Below are 25,439 nucleotides of genomic sequence, written 5' to 3'. Positions count from 1 at the left end.
CACAACTGGCTAATTTTTGTACTTTTAGTAGAGATGGGGTTTCACCATTTAGTAGAGATGGAGGCCAGGATGGTCTCCATCTCCTGATCTTGTGATCCACCCACCTTGGCCTCCCAAAGTGTTGGGATTACAGGCGTGAGCCAACATGCCCGGCCTGGAGTTTTTAGGGTAAAACGTGAAGCTGCTGACATCTTCAGACTTTCTTGCCAAGACTCATGACCACTGGGGGAAGAGAAGCATTTTGATGATACCTATGCTACTGCTTCAGAACATAGGTGACTATGACATCTTCACTTCAAGAGGGCATCAGTCTTGCCACACCACAGGCTGTATGTTCCTACATACATGTTCTTGGGGTTATCTGTGGCTACTGTATCGGCATGGTGAAAATAGAATACAATGGTGTGACACTACCCACTTCTTCTCAATTCATATTCAATGACATTATTTTGACAACTTATAATTGGCCATGGTGGGAGAATTTTACCAGGGAAATTGGCAAATATTAAAAGCCAGGGCTTATTTGTTTCATTGAATGGTTAGACCTAAGAAAGTGAAGGAGAATTTGTAAATGAAGGTAGTGTTTCAGGTATATAGTGTCTGAGGTTTTTTTTTGGTTTGTTTTTGTTTTTGTTTTTTGAGATGGAGTCTCGGTCTGTCACCCAGGCTGGAGTGCAATGGCACAATCTCAGCTCACTGCAACGTCCACCTCGCAGGTTCAAGTGATTCTCCTGCCTCAGCACCCTAGTAGCTGGGATTACAGGCATGCGCCACCACACCCGGCTAATTTTGTAATTTTAGTAGAGACGGGGTTTATCCATGTTGGTCAGGCTGGTCTCGAACTCCCAACCTCAGGTGATCCACCCGCCTCAGCCTCCCAAAGTGCTGGGATTACAGGCGTGAGCCACTGTGCCCAGCTGAGGTTGTTACACTGTGAATAGAATAGACCAAAAAATTGAGAAAGTATTTTCCCAGTATTTGAAAACAATTTTATCATTTAGCAAAGAAGTGCATCACATTACTGAAGAGTGAGTAAAGTTCCAACATGTCTTTGTTATACATGTCTATTTATTAATGAAAAAGAAAATATCACCAACATCCATTTAAAAATAAGCAAAAGACATTAATAAACATTCTTCCAAAGAGGATATACAGGTGGCAACTTGACACAGATGTTCAAGTGTTCAATACCATAAAATACCAGAAAAATGCAATAAAATCACAGAGAGATGCTATTATACAGCTTAAAACAACTAAAATTAAAAAGACTAACCATACCAAGCATGGCAAGAATGTAGAGAAATGGGAAGCTTCACATACTATTGATGGGAATGCAGATGGTAGAGTCAGGTTATAGTCTGGTCGTGTCTTTAAAAGTGAAGCATTCACATACACTGTACTGCTAACACAGGAGAAATAAAGCACTTCTGCATATTAAGAATTATATGCCTATGTTCAGAGTTGCAACATAGGCAACAGCCCAAAACTGGAAAGCATCCAACTGTTTATCGAAATTTTGACATAGCCACAGAATATTTCTCAGCAATACAAATGAACTATTCACATAAGCAATACTGGTAAATCTTAAAAATAATTGTGCATCGGCTGGCACAGTGGCTCATGCCTGTAATCCCAGCACTTTGGGAGGCCAAGGTTGGCGGATCACAAGGTCAAAAGATCGAGACCATCCTGGCCAACATGGTGAAACCACATTTCTACTAAAAATACAAAAATTAGTTGGGCATGGTGGCGCATGCCTGTAGTCCCAGCTTCTCAGGAGGCTGAGGCAGGAGAATCGCTGGAACCCAGGAGGCAGAGGTTGGAGACAGCCAAGATCGCGCCACTGCATTCCAGCCTAGTGACGGAGTGAGACTCCATCTCAAAAAAAAAAAAAAAAAAAAAAAAAAAAAAAAAAAAAATTGTGCATCATCAGGAAAAATGTAGTATTTTATGATTCAATTCACATAAAATCCTAGAAAACACAAACTGTTCTCCTGTAGGGAAAGTAAATGACGGGACTCCTGAAGGCCTGGAAAGTGCAGGCAGAGATTGTAAAACAACAAAAGGTGAATCATGAATATGTTCATGATCATGATTATGATGGTTTCACAGGCTTATATGACAAACTCTTCAAATTATACACCATAAATGGATGCAAACTATGGCACATCACTTATACATCAAGAAAGTTTGTAAAACATGTTTCAAAGTAAAGTATCTGATCTTCCACCTTTCAAAAACCAGAATGCCTTGCAATCTCATGTTGACCGCACTCTCTCTTCAGGCCTGGGGAAGGGCAACCATGCGTCCCTCCGTGCAGGAAATGTTGGCAAGCAATGAAGGCTGTGGCAATTTGAGACAACAGCAACACTGGTGGAAATCACAAGACCTATCAATATATCCCTGGCCTATAGGACTTCTATTATCTTTATCCTCCTTTTTCTACCTCTACAGCAATGAACTTGAGGTGAACAACCTAGAAAGTCAACAATTAAAAACAAAACAAACAAACAAACAAAAAAACCTTTATTTTTGCTGACAATAACCTAAGTTATTGGACATACAGAGATTTCTAGGTCCTATGACTGCTCAAAGCCACAGTCACGGAAAGATTTGTAAATGTACTTTTACAAGAGGCACATTCCAACTAGTTTGCTACAGTACACAGAGTACAGTATTTCTGTACCAATTACAGTTCATACGTGACTCCCGTTGTCTTCTGAGCGACATCAGCCTATGGAATGTTTGATATCAGGGCATGTCTCCTTATAGAACCCCATGAAAATCTCAACAGCGCTGGGCATCATATGACATCCTCTGGAAACAATGGAATAAAATTGTCCTATTCCCTGAAGCACAGGTGCTTGTCATAACAGCTGGCCTCTCCTCAGGATGACCTCTAGTCTCACAGAAAGAATAGGGATCCAGGCCACAACGAATAGCCAAAACCTTGCACTGTTTCCTAGATTTTAGGTAGCAAAGCAAGTAGGACCAAAACCAGAATGAGAATTACTCCGTCATCTTACTTCTCCTGCAGAGGCCCACAAAAGCTGTCCATTCCTTCATATAGAGTTGAAGTCTGTTTCCCAGCCACCCCACACAGTAAACAAAACCCCAAGACTACAAGTAGATTCAAATATAAGGCTTTTATTAGTGCAAAAACTGGAGCAATGTGAGGCAGCCATTCACCAGGTGGTGACTTGGAGGCTAGAAGAATGACCAGGTGTCATGTGAGACCAAGAATTTACATAAAGGGAATCCTTGCACATAAGCGTCCAGCAGAACCAAGGCTGGGCCCTCCTGACCAAAACTGGGTCACATGTATGCTGTGATCAGTCAGAAAAGAGAATGAATTTTCTCTAAAGGCTTAGATTGCTCAAGATTTCCTCCAAAGACTAAGAGAACACACAAATGTCTGCCTTGCCTTAGCACATCAGTGTGACCAATGCCCACTGTGCAAGGTGGCAGAGGGTAGATGGTTTCTACCAGACAAACAAGGAAGAATGAGTTTCAACTTTAGGCAGATGGCTCCCTCACAAAGGCCCTCTACTGCTACAGTACTACAGAGACAGCACATTCCCTGTAGGTCTAAGGCTCTACTTAAGTGTGGACTTTCAGGAGCTAAATGATGATAGATCTTGAGTTGAAGGCGCTTCCACATTTGCTGCATTCATGAGGCCTCTATGTGTTATGGCATTTTTGGTGATGTATGAGGCTGGAGCACTGGCTAAAGGAATTCCCACATTTGTCACACTCATAAGGCCTTTCTCCAGTGTGAACCACTTGGTGTTGAATGAGGCCTGACTTTTGGCTAAAGGACTTTCCACACTGGCCACACTCATAAGGCCTTGCTCCAGTATGAATTCTCCGGTGTTGAATAAGGATGGAGCTTTGACTAAAGGATTTCCCACATTCACTACACTTATAAGGCCTTTCTCCAGTGTGAACTCTCTGGTGTTTAATGAGGGTAGCTTTTTGACTAAAGGATTTCCCACACTGGCCACACTCATAAGGCTTTGCTCCAGTGTGAATTCTTCGGTGTTGATTAAGAATGGCACTTTGACTAAAGGAATTCCCACATTCACCACACTTATAAGGCCTTTCTCCAGTGTGAACTCTTTGGTGTTTAACAAGGGTGGCTTTTTGGCTAAAGGACTTCCCACACTGGCTGCACTCATAAGGCCTTGCTCCAGTGTGTATTTTCTGGTGGTCAACAAGGCTGGAGTTTTGTCTAAATAATTTTCCACATTCGCTGCACTCATAAGGCCTTTCTCCAGTGTGGATTCTCCGATGGTCATTCAGGTGGGAGGTTTGGCTAAAGAATTTTCCACATTCACTGCACTCCCAAGGCCTTTCTCCAGTATGGACTCTCTGGTGCTGAACAAGTGAGTACTTGCCCCGGAAGGCTTTCCCACATTTGCTACACTCATAAAGCTTTTTTCCAGTGTAGACTCTTGGATGATGAACAGGAGTGTGTTTGTGCCTGGAAGCCTTCCCACATTCACGTGACTTGTAATGACTTTTTTGACTGCAAACGTCCTCCCCACATTCAGTAATTGTGTTGGGTTTCTTGCCTCCAGGAAAGACCAGGGACCTCAGAAGCCCCAGCATGGCTGGGAGGTCCTTTCCAACCTCCCATTTGCGAAAGGGCTTCAACGACATACGGAATAGGCAGCGCTTCACATATGAGGCTCTGTCCATGTCCCTCTTCAAGGATTTCTTTGCACTGTGATGCTTCTGGTGCTGGTGATGATTTGTACATTCTCCAACCAAGTATGGTTTCTGCCCAGGGAGATCAGCCAAATGCAGAATATCTTTCAGGACTGGGACACACATCTCACAGGATTGAGTCTTCTGTGTGGATGAACCTGCCTTTGACTGTGATACTCTTACAGAAACATTCTGCTCAGAAGGTGTCTCTTCATCCTCTGTTCCATGGCCACAACCTGAAAGCAGAGAACTGCTGATGAAATATATATTGACTATGCTGAGAGCAGGAAGCCCCATTATACACATACCAAAGGAATGATTCACCAGGTTTGTTTTGAGGATAATGGAGCTGAGGGCAGGTTGAGGAAGGGGTTGCTTTGCAATACTGGATCTCTGAAGATCACAGAATGAGGGAGGCCTCACCAAATAAAGGACACAAGGATGGGATGGAGGACAGGGAATGGCATTGTCTTCAAACCATTCCTCTACCAACAGCCTCAAAAGTTATCCTTGAGTAGCCTTCCAATTCCTAAAACTCACCACATAGTGTTCAGGAGGACTTTGTCTGCTGGTGACACCTGCATGCTGTGCAGAAGGTTGACTGTGCCCAAGCCCAGGAAAATACAATTGAAACTGAGTAGCAAGTCATATGATCACATATCTTCATGTAATCATATATACATACTTCACGAGACATGATGTTTGTGTCAATGTTGGAAAACATTGCAGAGGGAGCAGTGCAGAGGAGCAGATGATGCATGAAGATCAGAAAGGTGGAGGTAGCCAGGTGCTAGAAGTCATAGATAAAAATAATAAGACAGAAAAGTGTCAAATACAGGGAAGAAAATATAGAAATAAGGTTTGGCCAGTGGCATGTGCACCCAAACAGTGGTGAAGACAGGACAGGCTCCTTATGTGACCTGAAAACAGCCTGGATATCATGCCCCCAACCAGCTGCCAGTCAACAAACCCAGGCCTTCTCTGAGACCATGTTCACCCTTTAAAGCAACCAGGTTTCTCCGCATACCCTCAGTTGTCTAGCTGTGTGGGACCTTCATGAAGCTAAGTCCTACCAGAAAGACAGAACATGTGAGTCATCAGCACTGATGCAGAACGACTCAGCACAAAACAGCCCATGGGAAAGAAAGTTATTATGATTAAACAAACTAGAAGGAGTGAGTAAGAAGAGCCCACTGTCCCCATAAGTATAGACCATGACAATGACTACAATCATGACACAGGTAGCCACAAGAAAATGTCAGCTAGCAGATGGGGGTGCAGGGAACTTGGGACACAAGGTGTCATGGATCTGAACACAGACACCCAGCCAAGAAGAAAGCAAGCAAGAGAGATCCATTCAGCTGACTGAAGAACACCCACTTCCCAGACCACTGGGCAGCAGGTGTTAGGGCTGCTCAGGCAGTGCACAGTGCTGGCTCCCATAGCACATATCCCAAGAGAATGGGGAAGTCAGCAAAAGAGCACAGACAGACCAAGACACTGGAGTTGGTGTTAGGGCCTTACCCAGTGAGGCTACAAGGGCAAAGTTCTCCAGCATCACTTCAAGGTACAGGCGTCTCTGAGCCTCATCAAGAAGTCCCCACTCTTCCTGTGAGAAGTAAATGGCGATGTCCTCAAAGGTCACACAGCCCTGTCATGATGGGGACAGGTCACTCCACAATCAACGCCTCCACATCAAGTTCATCCACCCACTCATTCATCCCCACCTTAAGAAAATACACACCCTGGTGACACAGATGCCCACTCTCTCTTCACGGTCCAGTGATCACTGTATCCTTCTACAGTACCAACCAGGAGGTGGGCAGGATGCACCACATCGAAACTTTGGGCCCAGTATGTAGGGGTGTATCCCTTCTTGTCAGGCAGTTCCCCAAGAATCTTTCAGATAGTGCCTCCTAGACACAATCAAATGTGGGTTCACCTTTCACCCTTAAGTCCTCAATGCCAGGGGCCTGGGTCCTTCAGTTCACACTCCCTCTCCATGTGCACATCATTCTTTGAACCATTCTCGCTCAGTCTCACTCCCATAGCCACCTCAACCCTTCTGCCCACCAAATTGAGACAGCATTCAGTGCTACACAGACCTCTGATGGTTCCTACTGTCATAGACAGCCCCCATCCTGCTCTGAAGGGCTATCTTCCTGACTCTGTTCCTTGCTTCAACCTCAGCCACCAAGAATCACTGATGTCAGACACTGATGACCGTCCTCCACTTGTGCTACACTTGATGTCCCCTCTTCAGTCAACAACCTTCCTCTCACCTCTTAACCTTCTTTCAAAATCAGTACCCTTGGTGGCACAGACTCTCAGTGGCTCTCTACCTCCAACCTAATGACTCATACAGATGAACACTTGTACTACTAAACTTATTCAACTGCTTGACTGACACCTTCCCCAGACACATCAAGGGTCACAACAAATTCCTGGTGAGGTTTTACCATGGTGAATAAGCACTAGTCCTAGTGTTTTCATCAGTTTGGGCTGCTAGCATAATACCACAAACTGGGTGGCTTATCAACAACAGAAATTTATTTCTCAGAGATCTGCAGGCGGGAAGCCTGAGATCAGAGTGCCAGCATGGTCAGGTTCTGGTGTGGGCTCTTTCCAGGTTGTAGACTGCTGACTTCGTATATCCTCACTTGGTGGAAAGAGCACTAGGTAGTAGCTCTCTGGCCTCTTTGTTTAAGAGCACTCACTAATCCCATTCATTAGGGCTTCACCCTCATGACCTAATTATCTCCCAAAGGCCCAACCTCCAAATACCATCACACTGGAATTAGCGTTTAAGCATATGAATTTTGCAGGGACACAGTCCACTGTACCTGGCTTCAGTATCATCTTCCACCAATTATTTCTTTGTCTCCATGTCTGTCTTATGTCCTCAATGCCTTGGAAGCCTTGACCACTTACCAGATGATATGATTTGGCTGTGTCCCCACCCAAATCTCATCTTGAATTGTAGCTCCCACAATTCCCACATCATGGGAGGGACCTGGTGGGAGGTAATCAAATCATGGGGGCAGGTCTTTCCCATACTGCTCTCATGATAGTAAATAAGTCTCACAAGATTTGATGGTTTTATAAGGGGGGAGTTCCCCTGAACAAATTCTCTCGTCTGCTGCCATGCAAGACGAGCCTTTCGCCCTCCACCATGATTGCGAGGCCTTCCCAGCCACGTGGAATCATGAGTCCATTAAACCTCTTTTTCCTTACAAATTACCTAGTCTCGAGCACATCTTTATCAGCAGCATGAAAATGGACTAATAGGCCGGGCGCGGTGGCTCAAGCCTGTAATCCCAGCACTTTGGGAGGCCGAGACGGGCGGATCACGAGGTCAGCAGATCGAGACCATCCTGGCTAACCCGGTGAAACCCCGTCTCTACTAAAAAATACAAAAAACTAGCCGGGCGAGGTGGCGGGCGCCTGTAGACCCAGCTACTCGGGAGGCTGAGGCAGGAGAATGGCGTAAACCCGGGAGGCGGAGCTTGCAGTGAGCTGAGATCCGGCCACTGCACTCCAGCCTGGGCGACAGAGCGAGACTCCGTCTCAAAAAAAAAAAAAAAAGAAAAAAGAAAATGGACTAATATAGTAAATCAGTATGAGCGAAGTGGGGCTCTGCTGTAAAGATAACTGAAAATGTGGAAGTGATTTTGGAACTGGGTAACAGGCAGAGGTTGGAACAGTTTGGAGGGCTGAGAAGAAGATAGGAAAATGTGGGAAAGTCTGGAACTTCCTAGAGACTTGTCTTTATCAGCAGCGTGAAAACAGACTAATATACCAGATTATCCACTTTCCTACAATCTTCCCATGACCACTTTTCTTCCACAACTGTTTGTGATGTTCACCACCTCTACCACGTGTCCAAGCACGAGACACAGTCATAGCCCTGACCTTTCCTTTTCTGTTTTTGTTTGTTTGTTTGTTTTTTGGTTTTTTTTTTTGAGATGGAGTCTCACTCTGTCACCCAGGCTGGAGTGCAGTGGTGTGATCTTGGCTCACTGCAACCTCCACCTCCCAGGCTCAAGCAATTCTGCCTCAGCCTCCGTAGTAGCTGGGATTACAGGTGCCCGCCACCATGCCTGGCAAATTTTTTTATTTTTAGTGGAGACAGAGTTTCACCATGTTGGCCAAGCTGGTCTGGAACTCCTGACCTCAAGTGATTTGCCTGCCTTGGCCTCCCAAAGTGCTGAAATTACAGGTGTGAGCCACCACGCCCAGCCCTTTCCTGGGTTATTAATAGCATTACCTTCATGACCAGGATTACCCACTCCTAATTGTGACCCACAGGTACTCTGGGCCAAACGCTGGCCACCACCTTTTGGATTTCTCTGTCTTAAACCGCTTCTAGAATTCCAGATGTACATGGACAGCTACTCACTTGATGTCTCCATATATCATTCTTTGGAACATCTCAGACTATGAGAATAGCTAAAGACAGAACTCCTGTTATCCTTAATGAAAATTAATTGGCTGGGCATGGTGGCTCACGCCTGTAATCCCAGCACTTTGGGAGGCCAAGACGAGTGGATCACCTGAGGTCAGGAGTTCGAGACCAGCCTGGTCAACATGGTGAAACCCTGTCTCTACTAAAAAAAAAAGAAAAAAAAGGTCATGGTACTATGTGTCTGTAGTCCCAACCACTCAGGAGGCTGAGGCAGGAGGATCGCTTGAACCTGGGAGGTGGAGGTTGCAATGAGCTGAGATCGAGCCACTGCTCAATCTGAGTGACAAAGTGAGACTCTGTCTAAAAAAAATAAATAAAAATAAAATCAGGCCGGGCGCGGTGGCTCAAGCCTGTAATCCCAGCACTTTGGGAGGCCGAGGCGGGTGGATCACGAGGTCAGGAGATCGAGACTATCCTGGCTAACATGGTGAAACCCCGTCTCTACTAAAAATACAAAAAACTAGCCGGGTGTGGTGGCGGGCGCCTGTAGTCTCAGCTACTTGGGAGGCTGAGGCGGGAGAATGGCGTGAACCCGGGAGGCGGAGCTTGCAGTGAGCCGAGATCACGCCACTGCACTCCAGCCTGGGAGACACAGCGAGACTCCGTCTCAAAAAAAAAAAAAATAAATAAATAAAGTAAAATAAAATAAAATAAAATAAAATCAATCCTATTACATGCTATTTGATGGAGCTTCCATCCTCCCAGATGCTAAACTCAAAACGCCTGGAGTAATGCTTGACTACTATCTCTTACCCTCAAAATCTGAAAATGCAAGCAGGCCTAATTAAAAATCCGACCCAGAATCCAGCCACTTCTTCTACCTTCACAGCCACCACATTGGTGAAGCCACTATCAAAACTCACCTTGGCCACTGCAGTAGCCTCCTCCCTGGTTGCCTCCATCACACCCACAGAGTATTCTCTATGCTGCATTAACAGTGAACCTGATGAGACCAGTGTCAGATAACCTCCCTCCTCTTCTCTAAACCTCCCATTGTTCCCATCACCTCCAGAAAAAAACACCCGATTTCTCAGAGCCATTCCAGACCTGAGTCCTGCCCTGCTGCTCTGAGTTCCCATGAGAAAGAAAGGAGAGTTGGGTTCCCCTGAACCAGCTCAGCTTCACTGCCAACTTTACATATTATTGTACCTAGGCAGGACAACCTTTCACACCTCATTCCATTGTCTGCCAGCAATAAGAACTTCTACAAATAACCACCAGTCTAGAATCAGGATGTCAAGCTTGGGGTTTGTGAAGAGTCCTTAGGTCAAAGAACTGGATGGTGGCAAAAAAGATACATGAAGAAACTCCAGGATGGGGCCAGGACCAGTGAGGGCCTGGGACACCCTCCACTCACCTTTGTGAGGTCCATATGTGTTTCTGGAGACACAGTCACCTGTGGAAAGCCAAAGATCATGAAAGGCAGGTGACCATACAGGGCTCTGCTGATTCAGGCTTCCCTGGATTCCTGACCAGGACAGAGCCAGATGGACTGATGATGTCTGCATTATTTCTGAGCCTCAGCTTTCCAGTCCTCAGTGCTACCTCTTAGCAACTGTGGGACCTTGCACAAGAACCCAATCTCCCTGTGATTCTGTGTTATTCCATTCTGTTCTAGTCTAACTCCATGAGGTTTTTGGAAAACTTAGAAAGACCTAACTCAGACCATACGCCGCTTCTGTACACAACCCTCCACAGCTCCTAGCATCCTAAGAATTGAGGGAAAACTCCTCACTTTGGCACTCCAGGTATGAACCTTCTTCACTCCATCTCCAAGAGTTTAGAAACGCCGGTCCCTTTGCCTGTCACCTTCTTCCATGCCTCATCACCCAAGTTCTGGAAATAGGGACTCCACCCACGAGCCCCCACTGTACTGGACATGAGGATCTCGACCCTAGCGACCCAAGAAGGCACCCCTTACTGGGCTTTAGAATTTGAGTGAGGATGAAGGAGGGTGAGGTCCAGTGGACGCAGCGCTCACCTGAGTCGGGGCCCTCAGCGCAGCCGCAGCCATCGGAGTTTGGGCAGAGCGGGGCCGGGACCTGACAGCGACGGGCGCAGGGACCTGGGCAAAGCCGTCAACCCCGCCGCCGCCGACCCTTAGACCCCCGACTGTTCAGCGGGAGGACCCCTCCCCTCGCGCCTTCCGACTCTCTCGCCAAACAAAGCACTCCCAAAGCTCTGACGGTCTGGATGCACCCAAGCGCTGCAAAAATGACCGCCACTGAAGTGATACAGGAAGTACCTCCCCGACCTATTGGTCCCAAAGCGGAAACGACCCTTTTCTCAGCGCGGATTGGCTCAGCATCTCTGCGGCTGGAGCCAAAACCTTCTGGGTAATGTAGTCCCGCCGGTACCCAGGGCGCAGGGAAGGATGCTGCGGCCCAGAGTCACCTCAAACAAAAGCCAAGCGGCCGCGCTGGGGGCGCAGGGAGATGGCGTCGCCACAGTCCAGGAGAGGGCTGGGCCTTGTCGCTCCTTAAACGGGCCGCTGGTCCATTTCTGTGGTCCCGTCGCGGCTGAGCGCCCACGTGGTTAGAGGCATTGATTCAGGCTCGGGAAGCTGAGGCCGGATCCACAGGTGTTTGACGCTCCTGCGGGAGCGAAGGAGCTTCGTCCCCCTCCCCTGCGGGGTCAAGGCGTTGGAGGCCGTGCCAGGGCCGAGGATGTTCTGTGAAAGACAGGAGCGATCTAGGTGTGGCACTGTGGGCAGGTGTTCCGGGAGGCCACGTGGGGGCCGCGCACGCGCTACTCCTGCTCTGAGCCCCTTGACTGTCCCTAGATGAGGGAGGCGGGGCTGAGACGTCCCATGGGAAGGGGTCCTGGGCAGCTCTCCCCCGGGGACTTCTTCTCTTGGGGAGGGCAAGCTGGGGAGGCCCCGGAGCGGCCGAGGAAAGTGCCTCTGCTTCCCTGAGTCCCCTCCAGGGTCTGGGAGCCGCTCCTGCGTTTTCTGACGCCCCCTTCACCACCCCTTGGCTGAGAACTGGGTCCAGATGAGCCTTGGACCCCACTGAAGACATCGTCTACCTCATCTCCCACACCTGCTAGGACCATCTCTGTCCGCCCGCAGGGCAGTAGGGAGGTAGACGGGTTCCCAGGGCACCCCACGCGGTGGCGTACAGTGGTAGGAACAAAGCCTCTGGAGCTCAAGAATGGGATTTAGTCCCCGGGGGGGAAATCCATGCTCTGCCTTACAGCAGCTGACTCGGCCTATAGGGATACTCTTAATGGCCTCCACGAAGGTGCAGGTATAACGGCTGGACCAGTCTCATCTGGCCATCCTCTGTTGGTAACAGAATGTCTAGTTATTTTGCAGGCACAGAGCTGAAGAGAGTTGCAAGTTACACAGCTAGAGAATGTGCAGAAAAGAAAAATGTCAGGCCCAGCGCGGTGTCTCATGCCTGTAATCCAAGCACACTGGGATGGTGAGGTGGAAGGATCACTTGGGCAACATAGCCAGACCCCGTCTCTACAAAAAATAAAAAATTACCCGGGTGTGGTGGTGCACCTGTAATCCTAGCTACTCAGAATGCTGAGGTGGGAGGATCGCTTGAGCCCGGGAGATCGTGGTTACAGTGAGTTATGATTATGCCACTGCAGTCCAGCCTGAGCAACGGAGCCAGACCCTGTCTCGATAAATAAATAAATAAATAAATAAATAAATAAATAAATAAATAAAATGAAAAGAAAAGAAAACAATTGACCCAACACCTGGAACTGAAGTCTCACCTACCAGACTCCACCCTGCCACCACCAGGAAACCAAAATCCCGGGCTATGGCCGGAACCCAAGTGTTGAAACACTTCTGAAAGCAAGGGGTCTGTTGTCTCCGAATCTTGGGTGATAACACCCCTGTCCCCGCCTTGCCATCAATAGATTTGTTTGAAGTCCTTCCAATCAAAATCCACCCTTCCAGTGCTTACCAACCTGTCCTTCCTAATCCTTAAAAGCTGCCCCAAACCCTATACTGGGGAGATGCATTTGACCTGGACTCCTGTCTTCTTGTTTGTGGATTTGCAATAAAGGTTTGCTTTTCTTTTTTTTTTTTTTTTTTTTTTTTTTTTTTTGAGACAGAGTCGCTCTGTCCCCCTGGCTAGAGTGCAGTGGGGCGATCTCGGCTCACTGCAAGCTCTGCCTCCCCGGTTCATGGGCCATTCTCTCCTGAGTAGCTGGGACTACAGGCGCCCGCCACCAAGCCTGGCTAATTTTTTGTATTTTTAGTAGAGACGGGGTTTCACTGTGTTAGCCAGGATGGTCTCGATCTCCTGACCTTGTGATCCGCCCGCCTTGGCCTCCCAAAGTGCTGAGATTACAGGCGTGAGCCACCGTGCCCAGCCAAAGGTTTGCTTTTCTCAAAAACCTGGTGCCATGGTACTGGCTTCTGTGTGCATCAGACAGCAACCCTTTTCCTTAGTAACACCGGCACTCTCTCAGTGCCACCGTTCTGCCCTTCACTACCCTCTGGTCCCAGAGGCCAGCAGCCCCCACAATGGCCACCTAACACATGCCCTCACCCTCACTGTCCTCTCAGAGTTGCCACATCAGATCAAACATGGCTCCTCAAACTTCAAGCATGTGTGTCCATCTAGTCATAGAACTAGAGGGATTGCTTGGATAACCTGGGGAAGAGGGATAGCCTAGCTAGGTTAACCTACTCTGTGTGGCATGTCCAGGGGACTAAACGACCCACCTGCTCCTGAGGCCCAGTCCTTCAGGGAGAAGCCCAGCCAGAGATGAGGGAGGCTGCCAGTGATCACAAAGCAGTAATAAACTCTATCTATAGCTAAACTTAGGTGAGACCAACAGTCAATAAGTATCTAAAGAGAAAGCTAAAAAACATTGAAGATAGAGTGCAAGAAAGTGTGAAGCCCTTAGGATGTGCATGGGTTGTTTTGTGTTTTCTTTCTGTGTGTGTCTCCTTGGCACAGCTATTCAAGTACAGCTTGGCAGTGTCATTCATAAAGTCTACTAACTTCTATTGCTGTTCACCCAGTTAATCCCAAGGGACTCCACAGGTACCAAATGGTATGGGGGAGTGTTAACCTCAAGGACCATGACATCTAGCAAGGGACTGAAGACAGCAGAGGCCAGCTCCACCTGCAGGTAGAACATACCAGAGGGTCCAGGTTTAGCTCCATCCTGTCTTTATTTTTTTTTATTTCTTATCTTTAGTCCTTAGGGGTACATAGTAGGTGTATATATTTATGAGTTACATGGCATAGTTTGATACAGGCATACAGTCTGTAATAATCACATTGGGATAAATGGTATCCATCACCTCAAGCATTTATCATTTTTTTGTGTTATAAGCATTCTAGTTATACTCTTAATTATGTTTAATTCTACAATAGATTATTGTTGACCGTAGTCACCCTGTTGTGCTATCAAATACTACATCTTATTCCTTCTATCTGACTATATTTTTTCATCCATTAACTATCCCCACTTTCCCTTCCATTTCTGCTACCCTTCCCAGCCTCCATGGCTGCAAATTTTCTAATTTTTCTAAGTACAGTCTCAGGTACTTCTTCATAGCAATGCAAGAATGGCTTAACATAGAAAATTGGTACAGAGGAGTGGGGCATTGCTATAAAGATACCTGAAAATGTGGAAGCAACTTTAGAACTGGGTAATGAGCAGAGGTTGAATGAGTTTGGAGGGTTCAAAAGAAGACAGGAAGTTGAGGGAAAGTTTGGAACTTTTTAGACACTGGTTAAATGGTTGTGACCAAAATTCTGATAGTGATGTGGACAGGGAAGTTCAGAACGATGATGTCTCAGATGGAAATGAGAAACGCATTGGGAACTGGGGCAAAGGTCAGATGTGTTATGGCTCAGCCAAGAACTTGGCTGCATTGTGCCTATGCCCTAAAGATCTATGGAAGTTTGGACTTTAGAGTAATGACCAAGGATAGCTGGTGGAAGAAATTTCTCAGCAGCAAAGCTTTCAAGATGTGGCCTGGCTACTCCTAAAAGCCTGTGCTAGATGCTAGAGCAAATAAATTACCAAAAGATATAATTTATATTTAACAGGGAAGCAGAGAAAAAAAATTAGAAAATTTGCAGCCATGGCCGGGCGCGGTGGCTCACGCCTGTAATCCCAGCACTTTGGAAGGCTGAGGTGGGCGGATCACAAGGTCAGGTGATCGAGACTATCCTGGCTAACACGGTGAAACCCTGTCTCTACTAAAAATACAAAAAATTAGCTGGGCATGGTGGCAGGCGCCTGTAGTCCCAGCTACTCGGGAGGCTGAGGCAGGAGAATGGCATGAACCTGGGAGGCGGAGCTTGCAGTGAGCCGAGATCCGGCCACTGCACTCCAGCCTGGGTGACAGAGCAAAACTCCATCTCAAAAAAAAAAAAAAAAGAAAAAGAAAATCTGCAGCCTTGATATGTGGCACAGAAAGAAAAAGCCTCTTTTTTTGGGAAAGGAAATCAAGCAGGCTGTGGAGCAGCCACTTGATAGAGATATTTTTATAACTAAAGGAGAGAACTTCTGCACCCATAAGCACACATATTTAAGGCCCACTTAAACTAGAAAAATACATGTTAGGTTTAGTCCTAGAGGTTATTGGGCATGGTATGACAATTTCTTTTTTTTTTTTTTCTTTTTTCAAAAAAGAGACAAGGTCTTGCCTTGTTACCCAGGCTGGAGTGCAGTGATGTGATCATAGCTCGTTGGCCTCAATGTCACTATGCCCAGCTATTTGTTTTTTTAGATATGGGGTCTTGCTATATTGCCCAAGCTGGTCTCGAATACCTGGTGTCAAGCAATCCTCCTGCCTCAGGCTTCCAACGTGCTAGGATTACAGGCATGAGCCATCATGCCTGGCCAACATATTTCTTTTTGCTTGTTGAACTCCTCATTGTTCTGGTACCAATTAAAATCAAGTCTTATAGATATTAACGTGATAGCTCCTGCCAATCTGCAAATGGGGCTTACCTTTCTCACTCAGATGAGAGTGGGAATCCTTGGAAACTCCTTCTTTGTCTTTGTAACTTCACCTTGCTTACTGGACACAAGATTAGACCTACGGATCTTATTCTCAACCAGCTGGCCTTTGCCAATTTGTTTGTGCTTTTCTCTAGAGGGATCCCTCATACAATAGCAGCTTTTGGATTGAACTATTTCCTGGATAAGGCTGGATGCAAACTTCTCTTCTATTTTCACAGAGTGGCCAGAGGGGTTTCTCTCAGCACCGCCTGTCTCCTCAGTGGCTTCCAGTCCATAAAACTTTGTCCCTGTTTCTCTAGGTGGTTGGAGCTCAGAATGGGATCCCCAAAGTTCACTGGCTTCTGTTGTTTTCTCTGCTAGATCCTGCAACTGTTGGTAAATATCTTTGTTTCTATGAATGTGACTAGTCAAATAAACAGCAAAAATGTAAGTGTGAAAATAAATTGTGTATACTGTTCTTTGCTCAAACCAGCTAGATGTATAAAGTTTCTAGTCGTATTCATATTCTCTGCAACTGACTTTATGAGTTTGGGCCTCATGATCTGGGTCAGTAGCTCCATGGTCCTTTTCCTGCACAGACACAAGCAGCAAGTCCAACACATTCACAGCAACAGAATCTCCTCAGAGCTTCTCAAGAGGCCAGAGCCACACGCACCATTTTGATCGTTGTGAGCACCTTTTTTTCCTTTTACTCACTCTCCTCTCTTTTGCACGTTTGGATGACTATTTGTTATTCCAGGTCAGTGGCTGGTGGACACCTCTATGATTTTGTCCTCATGTTTCCCAGCGTTCAGTCCCTTTGTGTGTTCATTCGTGGTGACACTCGATTCTCTGCGTTTCACGTGGCCTGCTAGTCAAGGAAACGCCCTTTTCCCAGCTCGCCCAGGGAGGGCCCCCCGGAGGAGGTGTGCCCTGCGTGAAGCTACCCAGGAACCCTGCCCCAGGAACTTCTCGGCCCAGCCTCCTGCACCTGGGGACCATCAAGGGGCTCAGGGTAGGAGCGGCCGGGGGCGTGGCCCCCAAGTGGTCTCCGGGGCCGGCGACCCTGAGCCTGACCCGTAGGTCCCTTCTGTCGCCTATGTAACCGCTGAGGTCCCCGAAACGGCCTCAAACGCCTCGGGCCCACACGTGAGGGGGATGAGGCAAAGACCCTCCCGCGCTGCGGCCGCGGTGTCTACGCGGCCCCGTGGAGTGACGCGTCCGTGTGGATCCGGAGCCTTTGCTTCCTGAACCTGAATCAACGTCTCTAGCCACGTGGGCACTTAGCTGGGTTTGGGACCGCGGAAATCGGCCAGCGGCCCCTTTAAGGAGCGGCAAGGCCCTGTCTCGCTCTTGGTGTCGCGCCTTTTCCTAGCGCCTTCCGCGCGGCCGGTTGGCCCTTGTTCCCGGTGAATCTCGGGGAGGGCACTGGCACCCTGGGCGACTGAGAACTACATTACCCATAATGCTGAGCGCCAAGCTGCAAAGACGCGGAGCCAATCAACGTTCAGGATCGGGCCTGTCTCCGTTTGTTGCAAACGGTAAGGCGGAACTTCCGGCAACGCTCCGAGATGGTCTTTTTGGGGGTTCTCTACCTCGGCCCACGCCGCCTGAGTTAGCAACGCTGCCCCCGGCACAGAGCGGGGGTCGCCCCGCTACGCTGCAGCCCGTGGGTCGTTGTCGCTGGTGGCAACTGTGCCTGGGTTCCCTGGCCCCGCTCCACTCACAATCCGATGGCGGCGGCCGTGCTGAGAGATTCGACTTCGGTGAGTGCTACGTCCCCCCGGCCTCACCTGCCCTCCCCGCCGGAAATCCAACACCCTGCGTGAGGGGCGCCTGCTTTCGTCCCTGCAGCCCGGCCCGAGTCCAGGACTGTGAGGCCCTCGCGGGTAGGGCTCCCGTTTACAAGCCTGGTGTCGTGGGCTGTGGAGGGTGTGGCAGGCGGAGGGGCCGGTTTCTGTGACTGTTGTTGGGGCGATTGAGCCAGGAGCGTTCACGCCGGAATGGCAAAGTGAGGCTCGCTCTTTTCAAGACGCTGAGAGCCATGGGTGGTTATGAACAGCTGCGGCACATGGTTTGAGTTAGACTTTTGAAAATTTTCCTAAAGTTAAGAGTTAGAACAGCCTGGAAGGGGGATAACACCGAGGCACGGGGAGGTTGAGTCCTTGTGCAAGGTCCCAGAGCAGGTAAGAGTCACACGGAACTGAGGCGCAATGATAATTTAGTCATCACCAAGTCACCTGTCTCCAGGGCTGCGCAGGGAAACAAGGAGGCATGAGCCCATGGACCTTCCACCGTAGTTACCTGCGTCTCACAGCCTTCCTCTTCCCGCAGGTTCCCGTGACTGCAGAAGCTAAAGTTACGGGCTTCACACAGGTGAGTGGAGAGTGTTTCGGGGCCTCACTGGTGCTGACCCCAGTGTTTGTCTCTGAGATTGTGTTCTGGGACTCTTCTCTTGGCACTCTTTGGGTCTTTGGTTCTAGGAACCCTGAACAAACATCAATCCCAGGGGTCATACATCCAGGCTGGAAGCTGGTATAGAACGGTTCCTATTGCTGGAAACCAGCAAAGTAAGGTATGGAACGTTGTCTCAGGCTTATGTACTAGATGAGCAAGTGCTTGAAAGTCAAGCTGAGCTGGTTTAGTGAACTACAACTTTTTTCTTTCTCATGGGAACTGAACGCTGGGATGCAGGAATCAGACAAAAAAATGGCTCTCAGTTGTTGGGTGTTTCTTCTGGAGTGTGTGACGAGCAATGACAGTTGGGGGCAGAGGAGGTATGTGACCTGATCCAGGTCTCATCAGGTTCTCTGTGTGGCCAAGCTGAGAGAACAGGCTGAGTGTGAGGTATGAGATAGGAAGATAGTGAAGAAGGCTGCTGTAGTAGTCCAGATGAGTGTTACTGGTGGCAGGACTTGTATGGTGGCTGTGGAGGTGGTAGTTGGATTCTGGAACCGTTTTTTAAGTAGGGAAGCCTGGATTTTGAGATGTTGAAGGCAAGAGATAGAAAAGTAGGATTCAGGAGTAAAAGCAAGTTGGGTTTAGCAGCTGGAAATATGGAAGCTCCACTAGCGAGGATTGTAAAATTGGTAGTAGAGTCAGTTATCTCTAGAGATAATCAGAAATTTTGATTTGGAACATCTTTATTTTTAAATTTTTTTTTTTTTTTTTTAATCATCATCTGAACATGGCCCAATGGGACATCTTTAGAGTCTGAGATGGTTCAAAGAACAGTTAGTTTAGACATCAAGTGGATAGTCTATCCAGAGGACTAGAACTGTGGGGAGGGATTCAGGATGGAGGCATTTAAAAGGTGGCCAGTACTTGCCTAGGGGTATAGCTTGGGACACAGTTAGGAGGTGGAATCCTGATCACTCTAGTAATGCTGTTACCAGCCCAGGGAAGGGAGGTTGGGGGTCACTACTGGGTCTTCTGCTGGGGGACATGGTTGATCATGGTGGGAATCACAAAGACAGGTATGAGAGAGAAGTGGCCATGGTAGGGTGTGAGAGCAAGGATGATCTGGCAAGTGGCCAAGGATCTAGGAGAAGAGTGGGCATGAGATCAATGCTTGGAAGTAATCCAGACAAGATGACACTGAGACCAAAACTAGTGCTTTTTCAGCACTCTGGATCTATCTACCAGGGTTTTGTGGTAACCGTTGAGGTGTCAGGAATTTTAGGGAGGTGGATAAGTTGAGAGTCACAGGTGGTCATCTGGGAGAGTTACTGGGCCTGAGGTGTGGGAGTCCTCTTGGGGCAGACTTTGAATGAAGGTTAACAGGAGAGAAAGACTGTGACTTAACAGAGGACATCAAGTGCAGCACTAGTGGAAGAGGGCCATGGGTGTCAGAACCCCAGGTATTTCTGGGTGACTGAGGATGTAGCAAGGGACAGAGTCAGGCAAGGAGGCCTTCAGAGCAGGATGGGGCTCTGAAGGGCTGCCTTTGGCAGTGGGGACATTCAGCCTCTGAGTAGCACCGGACCTCATTTCAGTTTGCCAAGCACTTTCTGGATGTTGCATTCCAAATATCGTGGGGATGCCAGAGAACTGCCTATGGTGTGGAGCAACAGGGTGGAAATCGCTGTGGAAGTGAGATTGTTTGAGGGTGTGTGCTTCAAAGAGTGATGTGCATATGGAGAGGAAGTGTGAACTGAACAACCCATGGCCATGGCATTGAGGATATAAGAATGATGGCTAACCCCATCATTGCTTGTATGTGAGAGGCATACTTTTGGAAACTCCAGGAGAATTATCTGACAAGACAAAATCCAACCCTATATGCTAGACCCAGAGTTTAAATGGCATTTCCTGGCCCACCTGCCTGTTGGTGCTGTGGGAAGACACAGTGATGATGGGACCATGAGGAGAGGGCAGGAATCAGTGCCACCAGGGCTTGGTATCTCCTCTGAGGTGGGGCTTAGGGTTGGGGGTAAGCAGGGGAAGGATGCGTGGGGGCATGAACTTGGGGTCCTAGGAGAGAATCTGATCATGGAAAGATCTGTCCCCATCATGGCAGGGCTCTGTGACCTTTGAGGACGTGGCCATTTACTTCTCCCAGGAAGAATGGGGGCTCCTTGATGAGGCTCAGAGGCTCCTGTACCGTGATGTGATGCTGGAGAACTTTGCACTTATAACTGCGCTGGGTAAGGCCCTCACAACCACTCTTGTCTCCTGGTCTTTGTCTATCCTTTTTCTCCCCAGAGGCAGCTCTGTCGGACCATGGGCTCTGCTGACTTCCCCACTGTCTTGGCATATGTGCTGTGGTGTAAGGAATGAAATCATTGCACTCCTTAATCAGCCCTGACATTTGCTGTTCCAAAACGCACTGGGATGGGTCTGGATGTTAGGTGTCTTGAGTCAGCCTAATGCATCTCAGTTTACTTCTTCACTTCCTCTTTGGGTGGCTGTGTTCATATTCATGGTACTTTGTGTCTCAGGTTCTGCTTCCTTGATGACATTTCCTTTGACTACCTGTGTTAGGAATTTGCAGAATTTTCCTCATCAGTATTTACATGGACCATGAGCTGTTGTTGCCAGAACCTCCTTCAGGATCTGTGTGATATTAATTTTCTTTCTTGCGTTCTCAAGGAAGCTGACTTGCTCTGGGCCACTGCAGGATACTCACCTGTCCCAGCTGTCCCTTAGGACTTGCTTCATTCAAGTCCCAAGTAGTGGCACATCTAGAGGTGCCAGGAAAGCCCTGGTTGTTGGAAAGGGTGAAGATGGGAATATGGCTTCAGAGGAAGCCTGGCCTCAGTCAGTGGCACCTGGGTGAGGACATGGCATCCAGCCTGTTTTCTAATCTTACCAGGAATTTGCCCTGTGTCATCCAGAGTTTGGTGCTAATGCTACTGGACACACCTCATTTCTACGTTTTTCTTCCTCTTCTTTGACACTTTGCTGGCTTATTGGTTCATCTGGGACATCTGGCCTCATGCTGCCCCATCTTTCTGCCCTCCATGTGTCACCAGTTTCTCTGCACTGCCTCCCAGCATGTTTTCCAACACTGACCCACTCCCAATATGTTGTGAGTTGTGCACATGCCATTAAATATTTCTTGAACACAAGATCGCAATTGGAATCTCTCACTCACTTCCAATTGCATTATCTTGGGCCTGAATAATGCCAACGTTCAGCACAGCATACACATGCCACCAGCTGACAAGATCTTGCCACAGGATTTGGCAAAGGAGTAGATTGGAGACCCTGTCTGTCCTTATGTGCTGCACCCCATCCTTGATATCCTGTGTTTGGTGAGGCCTCCCCATTTTGTGATCTTTAGAGGCCCCCTACTGCTAGGCAGCCCCTTTCTTATCCTGCTTTCAGCTCCTCAATGTTGCTTCAAAGCAATACTGTGAATTCATTCCTTGATGTCTATGTGAAGGTGCTTCCCTTTCCTGTTATGTACCCACAGGGTTTTAATGGAGGTGGTAGAGTGCCAATACAGAGAGGTTAATGTCAATGACATAGGAATTTATCACCTGCAATAGCAAGAGCATGTGAGCACTGTGCCATGCAGGGCCACAAGAGAGAAGGGAAAATATTAAGCCACAGCCTTTATTGGGGTTTCTGCAGATAACACAAGACATGATAAACAGGTTAGGATTGGGTAATTTGAGTGGTTTGCTTTGGGGCAAAGGGGCTCACTGGGCTTAGTTGTCTGCTGCCTGACCTTGGGATGATTAGAGCAGAGGAATATTAGCTCCTGAAACATCCAAGTCACATAGAAAATGTGATTGGGAGTATGGGGCTCTGAATTGATTTTGTATTTGTTATGCTCCTTGCTGAGCCCTTTGCTATCTCTTAAGAGTTGGCTCACTCTGGAAGCACCATTCTCTCCCCAGCCAGCAAAGTGTTTTATTTTGTTTTCTTTTGCGTTTGAGACAGTTTCACCTTGTCTCCCAGGCTGGAGTGCAGTGGTGCGATCTGGGCTCACTGCACACTCCGCCTCCCGGGTTCAAGCAATTCTTCTGCCTCATCCTCTTGAGTAGCACCCGCCACCACACCTGGCTAATTTTTTGTATTTTTAGTAGAGACAGGGTTTCGCCATATTGCCCAGGCTTGTCTCAAACTCCTGAGCTCAGGCCAGCAAAGTTTTTAAGATATCAGAACATTAATTATTCAGAAAATAGCTTTTTTTTAAATGGTTAATACACTGCCATCATAGTCAACGTGCATTTCATCAGTGTTTCTCTGCTTTCAGTTTGTTGCCATGGGATGGAGGATGAAGAGACACCTGAGCAAAGTGTTTCTGTAGAAAGAGTATCTCAGGTCAGGACTCCAGAGGCCAGTCCATCCACCCAGAAGACTCAATCCTGTGACATGTGTGTCCCGTTCCTGACCGACATTTTACACCTGACCGATTTGCCTGGGCAGAAACCATGCTTGACTGGGGCATGTGCAGTCTTTCACCAGGAACAGAAGCATCATAGTGCAGAGAAACCCTTGGAAAGTGACATGGACAAGGCCTCATTTGTGCAGTGCTGCCTATTCCCTGAGTCAGGAATGCCTTTCACCAGCATTGAGGTTAGGAAGGACTTCCTAGCCCCATTGGGTGTTCTTCGGCCTCAGGCTATTGCTATCTATGAACAACCCAACAAAATCAGCAAATGTGAGGAGGTCTTTCATGTTGGAATAAGTCATTACAAGTGGAGTGAATGCAGGAAAGAGTCCAGCCACAAACAAACTTTTTTTCACCCTAGAGTCTGCACTGGAAAAAGGTTTTATGAATCTAGCAAATGTGGGAAAGCCTGCCGCTGTGAGTACTCCCTTGTTCAGCTCCAAAGAGTCCACCCTGGAGAAAGGCCTTATGAGTGCAGTGAATGTGGGAAGACTTTTAGCCAAACCTCTCATCTGAATGATCATCGGAGAATCCACACAGGAGAAAGGCCTTATGTGTGTGATCAGTGTGGGAAATCATTTAGCCAAAGAGCCACCCTCATTAAACATCACAGAGTTCACACTGGAGAGAGGCCTTATGAGTGTGGGAAATGTGGGAAATCTTTCAGCCAAAGTTCCAACCTTATTGAACATTGCAGAATTCACACTGGAGAAAGGCCTTATGAGTGTGATGAATGTGGAAAAGCCTTTGGATCCAAATCCACTCTTGTTCGGCACCAGAGAACTCACACAGGAGAAAAGCCATATGAGTGTGGTGAATGTGGGAAATTATTCAGACAAAGCTTCAGCCTTGTTGTACACCAGAGAATTCACACTACAGCAAGGCCTTATGAGTGTGGCCAGTGTGGGAAATCATTTAGCCTAAAGTGTGGCCTCATTCAGCACCAGTTAATTCACAGTGGAGCTAGGCCCTTTGAGTGTGACGAGTGTGGAAAATCCTTTAGCCAAAGAACCACCCTCAATAAACACCACAAAGTTCACACTGCAGAAAGGCCTTATGTATGTGGGGAATGTGGGAAGGCTTTTATGTTCAAATCTAAACTTGTTCGGCACCAGAGAACTCACACTGGAGAAAGGCCTTTCGAGTGCAGTGAATGTGGGAAATTTTTTAGACAAAGCTATACCCTTGTTGAACACCAGAAAATTCACACTGGATTAAGGCCTTATGACTGTGGACAGTGCGGGAAATCCTTTATCCAAAAGTCTAGCCTCATTCAACACCAGGTGGTTCACACGGGAGAAAGGCCATATGAGTGTGGCAAATGTGGGAAGTCCTTTACACAACACTCTGGCCTCATTCTCCACCGGAAATCTCACACTGTGGAGAGGCCTCGTGACAGCAGCAAATGCGGAAAATCCTACAGCCCAAGAGCTAACATTGTTTAACTCCTAAAACTCCACACTGGAGAAAAGGCTTAGACCTGCAGGGAATGTGCCATCTCTTTCTTCAGTGTTACGGCTATAGAGAGTCTTTGTGAAGGAGCCATCTGCCTAAAGTTAAACCTCATACTGGTAGACCTCCAGATGGGTGAGACTCTCATGAGTTCCAGGCACATGTGTCTTGCAGGAGCTCCTTTGCACGTTCTAAACTGCTGGAGGCCTTTGCAGGAGTTAAATCATTAGTCACCCTTGCGTACTAAGGCAAGGGAGATACAACTGTGTGCTCCCATTCCTTGGAGGAAATTCCTTGAGCAGTCTGAGCCTTTAAGGGGAATTCCTTTCCTTTTCTGACTGATTACAGCATACATCTGACCAGTTTTGGCCAGAAGGACCCAGCCTGGGTTCTGCTGGAAGCTGATGTGGAAGGCTTCCCTTCATGGAAATTCTTGTTCTCACACGACACTTGGTAGTTTTTCCAGCCTCCAAGTCACCACCTCGTAACTGGCTGCCTCACATTGCTCTGGTTTGCGTGGTAATAAAGGCCTTATTTTTAAATCTGTGTAGTCTTAGGGTTTGGTTTACTGTGTAAAGTGGCTGGAAAACACACTTGGGCTCTTACATAAAGGAATGGACAGCTTTTGTGGGGCCCCAATGTCGTTGGCCTGTGAAGGAAAAATAAAACGACAGAGAGTAGTTCTCATTCTGGTTTTAGTCCAGTTTGCCTTGCTGCCCAAGGCCTCCTAGGGAAAAATGCAATAATTTTATTGTCCTAATTTCTGGCCTGTATCCCTACACTTTCTCTGGACTAGTCATTCTGAGGACAAGTCGGCTGTTATGACAGGCTCCTGTGCTTTGGAGAATAAGATGGATTTGTGGCATTGTTCCCACAGGCTGTAATGCCCAGCACTGTTGAGACAAAATTTTTTCCCAGGTTCTGCAAAGGAACCACGTGCCCTGATGACCACGATTCCATAGATGGCGGGACTCAAGCTGATGGGAGCTAAGCATTGGACATAATTGGTACAGAAATTTTGGGTATGATTAATAG

The 25,439-nt window shown here is 47.7% G+C and overlaps 2 protein-coding genes across 14 annotated transcripts; one reads left to right on the top strand and one right to left on the bottom strand.

Annotated features, from left to right (window-relative positions):
- Window positions 1-996: 996 nt before the first annotated feature.
- LOC105488089 (zinc finger protein interacting with K protein 1) lies at window positions 997-17,424 on the bottom strand. Of its 10 annotated transcripts, none has more exons than XM_011751835.2 (5): window positions 16,118-17,424; window positions 11,157-11,846; window positions 10,533-10,571; window positions 6,235-6,361; window positions 997-4,946 (listed from the first exon to the last, which is right to left on the bottom strand). In XM_011751835.2, the coding sequence occupies exons 2-5, from the start codon at window positions 11,187-11,189 to the stop codon at window positions 3,682-3,684; spliced, it is 1,464 nt and encodes a 487-aa protein (XP_011750137.1). In that variant the 5' UTR covers window positions 11,190-11,846; window positions 16,118-17,424; the 3' UTR covers window positions 997-3,681. The 10 variants fall into 10 exon arrangements, with proteins under 10 accessions (XP_011750137.1, XP_070944193.1, XP_011750138.1 ...); XM_071088092.1 differs by having other exon boundaries at window positions 6,235-6,319; XM_011751836.2 differs by lacking the exon at window positions 10,533-10,571.
- Window positions 17,425-17,523: 99 nt separating this feature from the next.
- On the top strand, window positions 17,524-24,950 carry LOC105488088 (zinc finger protein 416). Of its 4 annotated transcripts, none has more exons than XM_024794823.2 (4): window positions 17,524-17,649; window positions 18,443-18,484; window positions 20,628-20,754; window positions 22,815-24,950. In XM_024794823.2, exons 3-4 carry the CDS (start codon window positions 20,721-20,723, stop codon window positions 24,395-24,397), a joined length of 1,617 nt encoding a protein of 538 aa, XP_024650591.1. In that variant the 5' UTR covers window positions 17,524-17,649; window positions 18,443-18,484; window positions 20,628-20,720; the 3' UTR covers window positions 24,398-24,950. The 4 variants fall into 4 exon arrangements, with proteins under 4 accessions (XP_024650591.1, XP_024650593.1, XP_024650592.1 ...); XM_011751834.3 differs by lacking the exon at window positions 17,524-17,649 and adding an exon at window positions 17,745-17,874; XM_024794825.2 differs by lacking the exon at window positions 20,628-20,754.
- Window positions 24,951-25,439: the final 489 nt, after the last annotated feature.

The sequence above is a fragment of the Macaca nemestrina genome, chromosome 20 (assembly GCF_043159975.1).
Source record: "Macaca nemestrina isolate mMacNem1 chromosome 20, mMacNem.hap1, whole genome shotgun sequence".
Lineage (NCBI taxonomy): Eukaryota > Metazoa > Chordata > Mammalia > Primates > Cercopithecidae > Macaca > Macaca nemestrina.
This window is presented reverse-complemented; position numbering and strand designations above follow the sequence as displayed.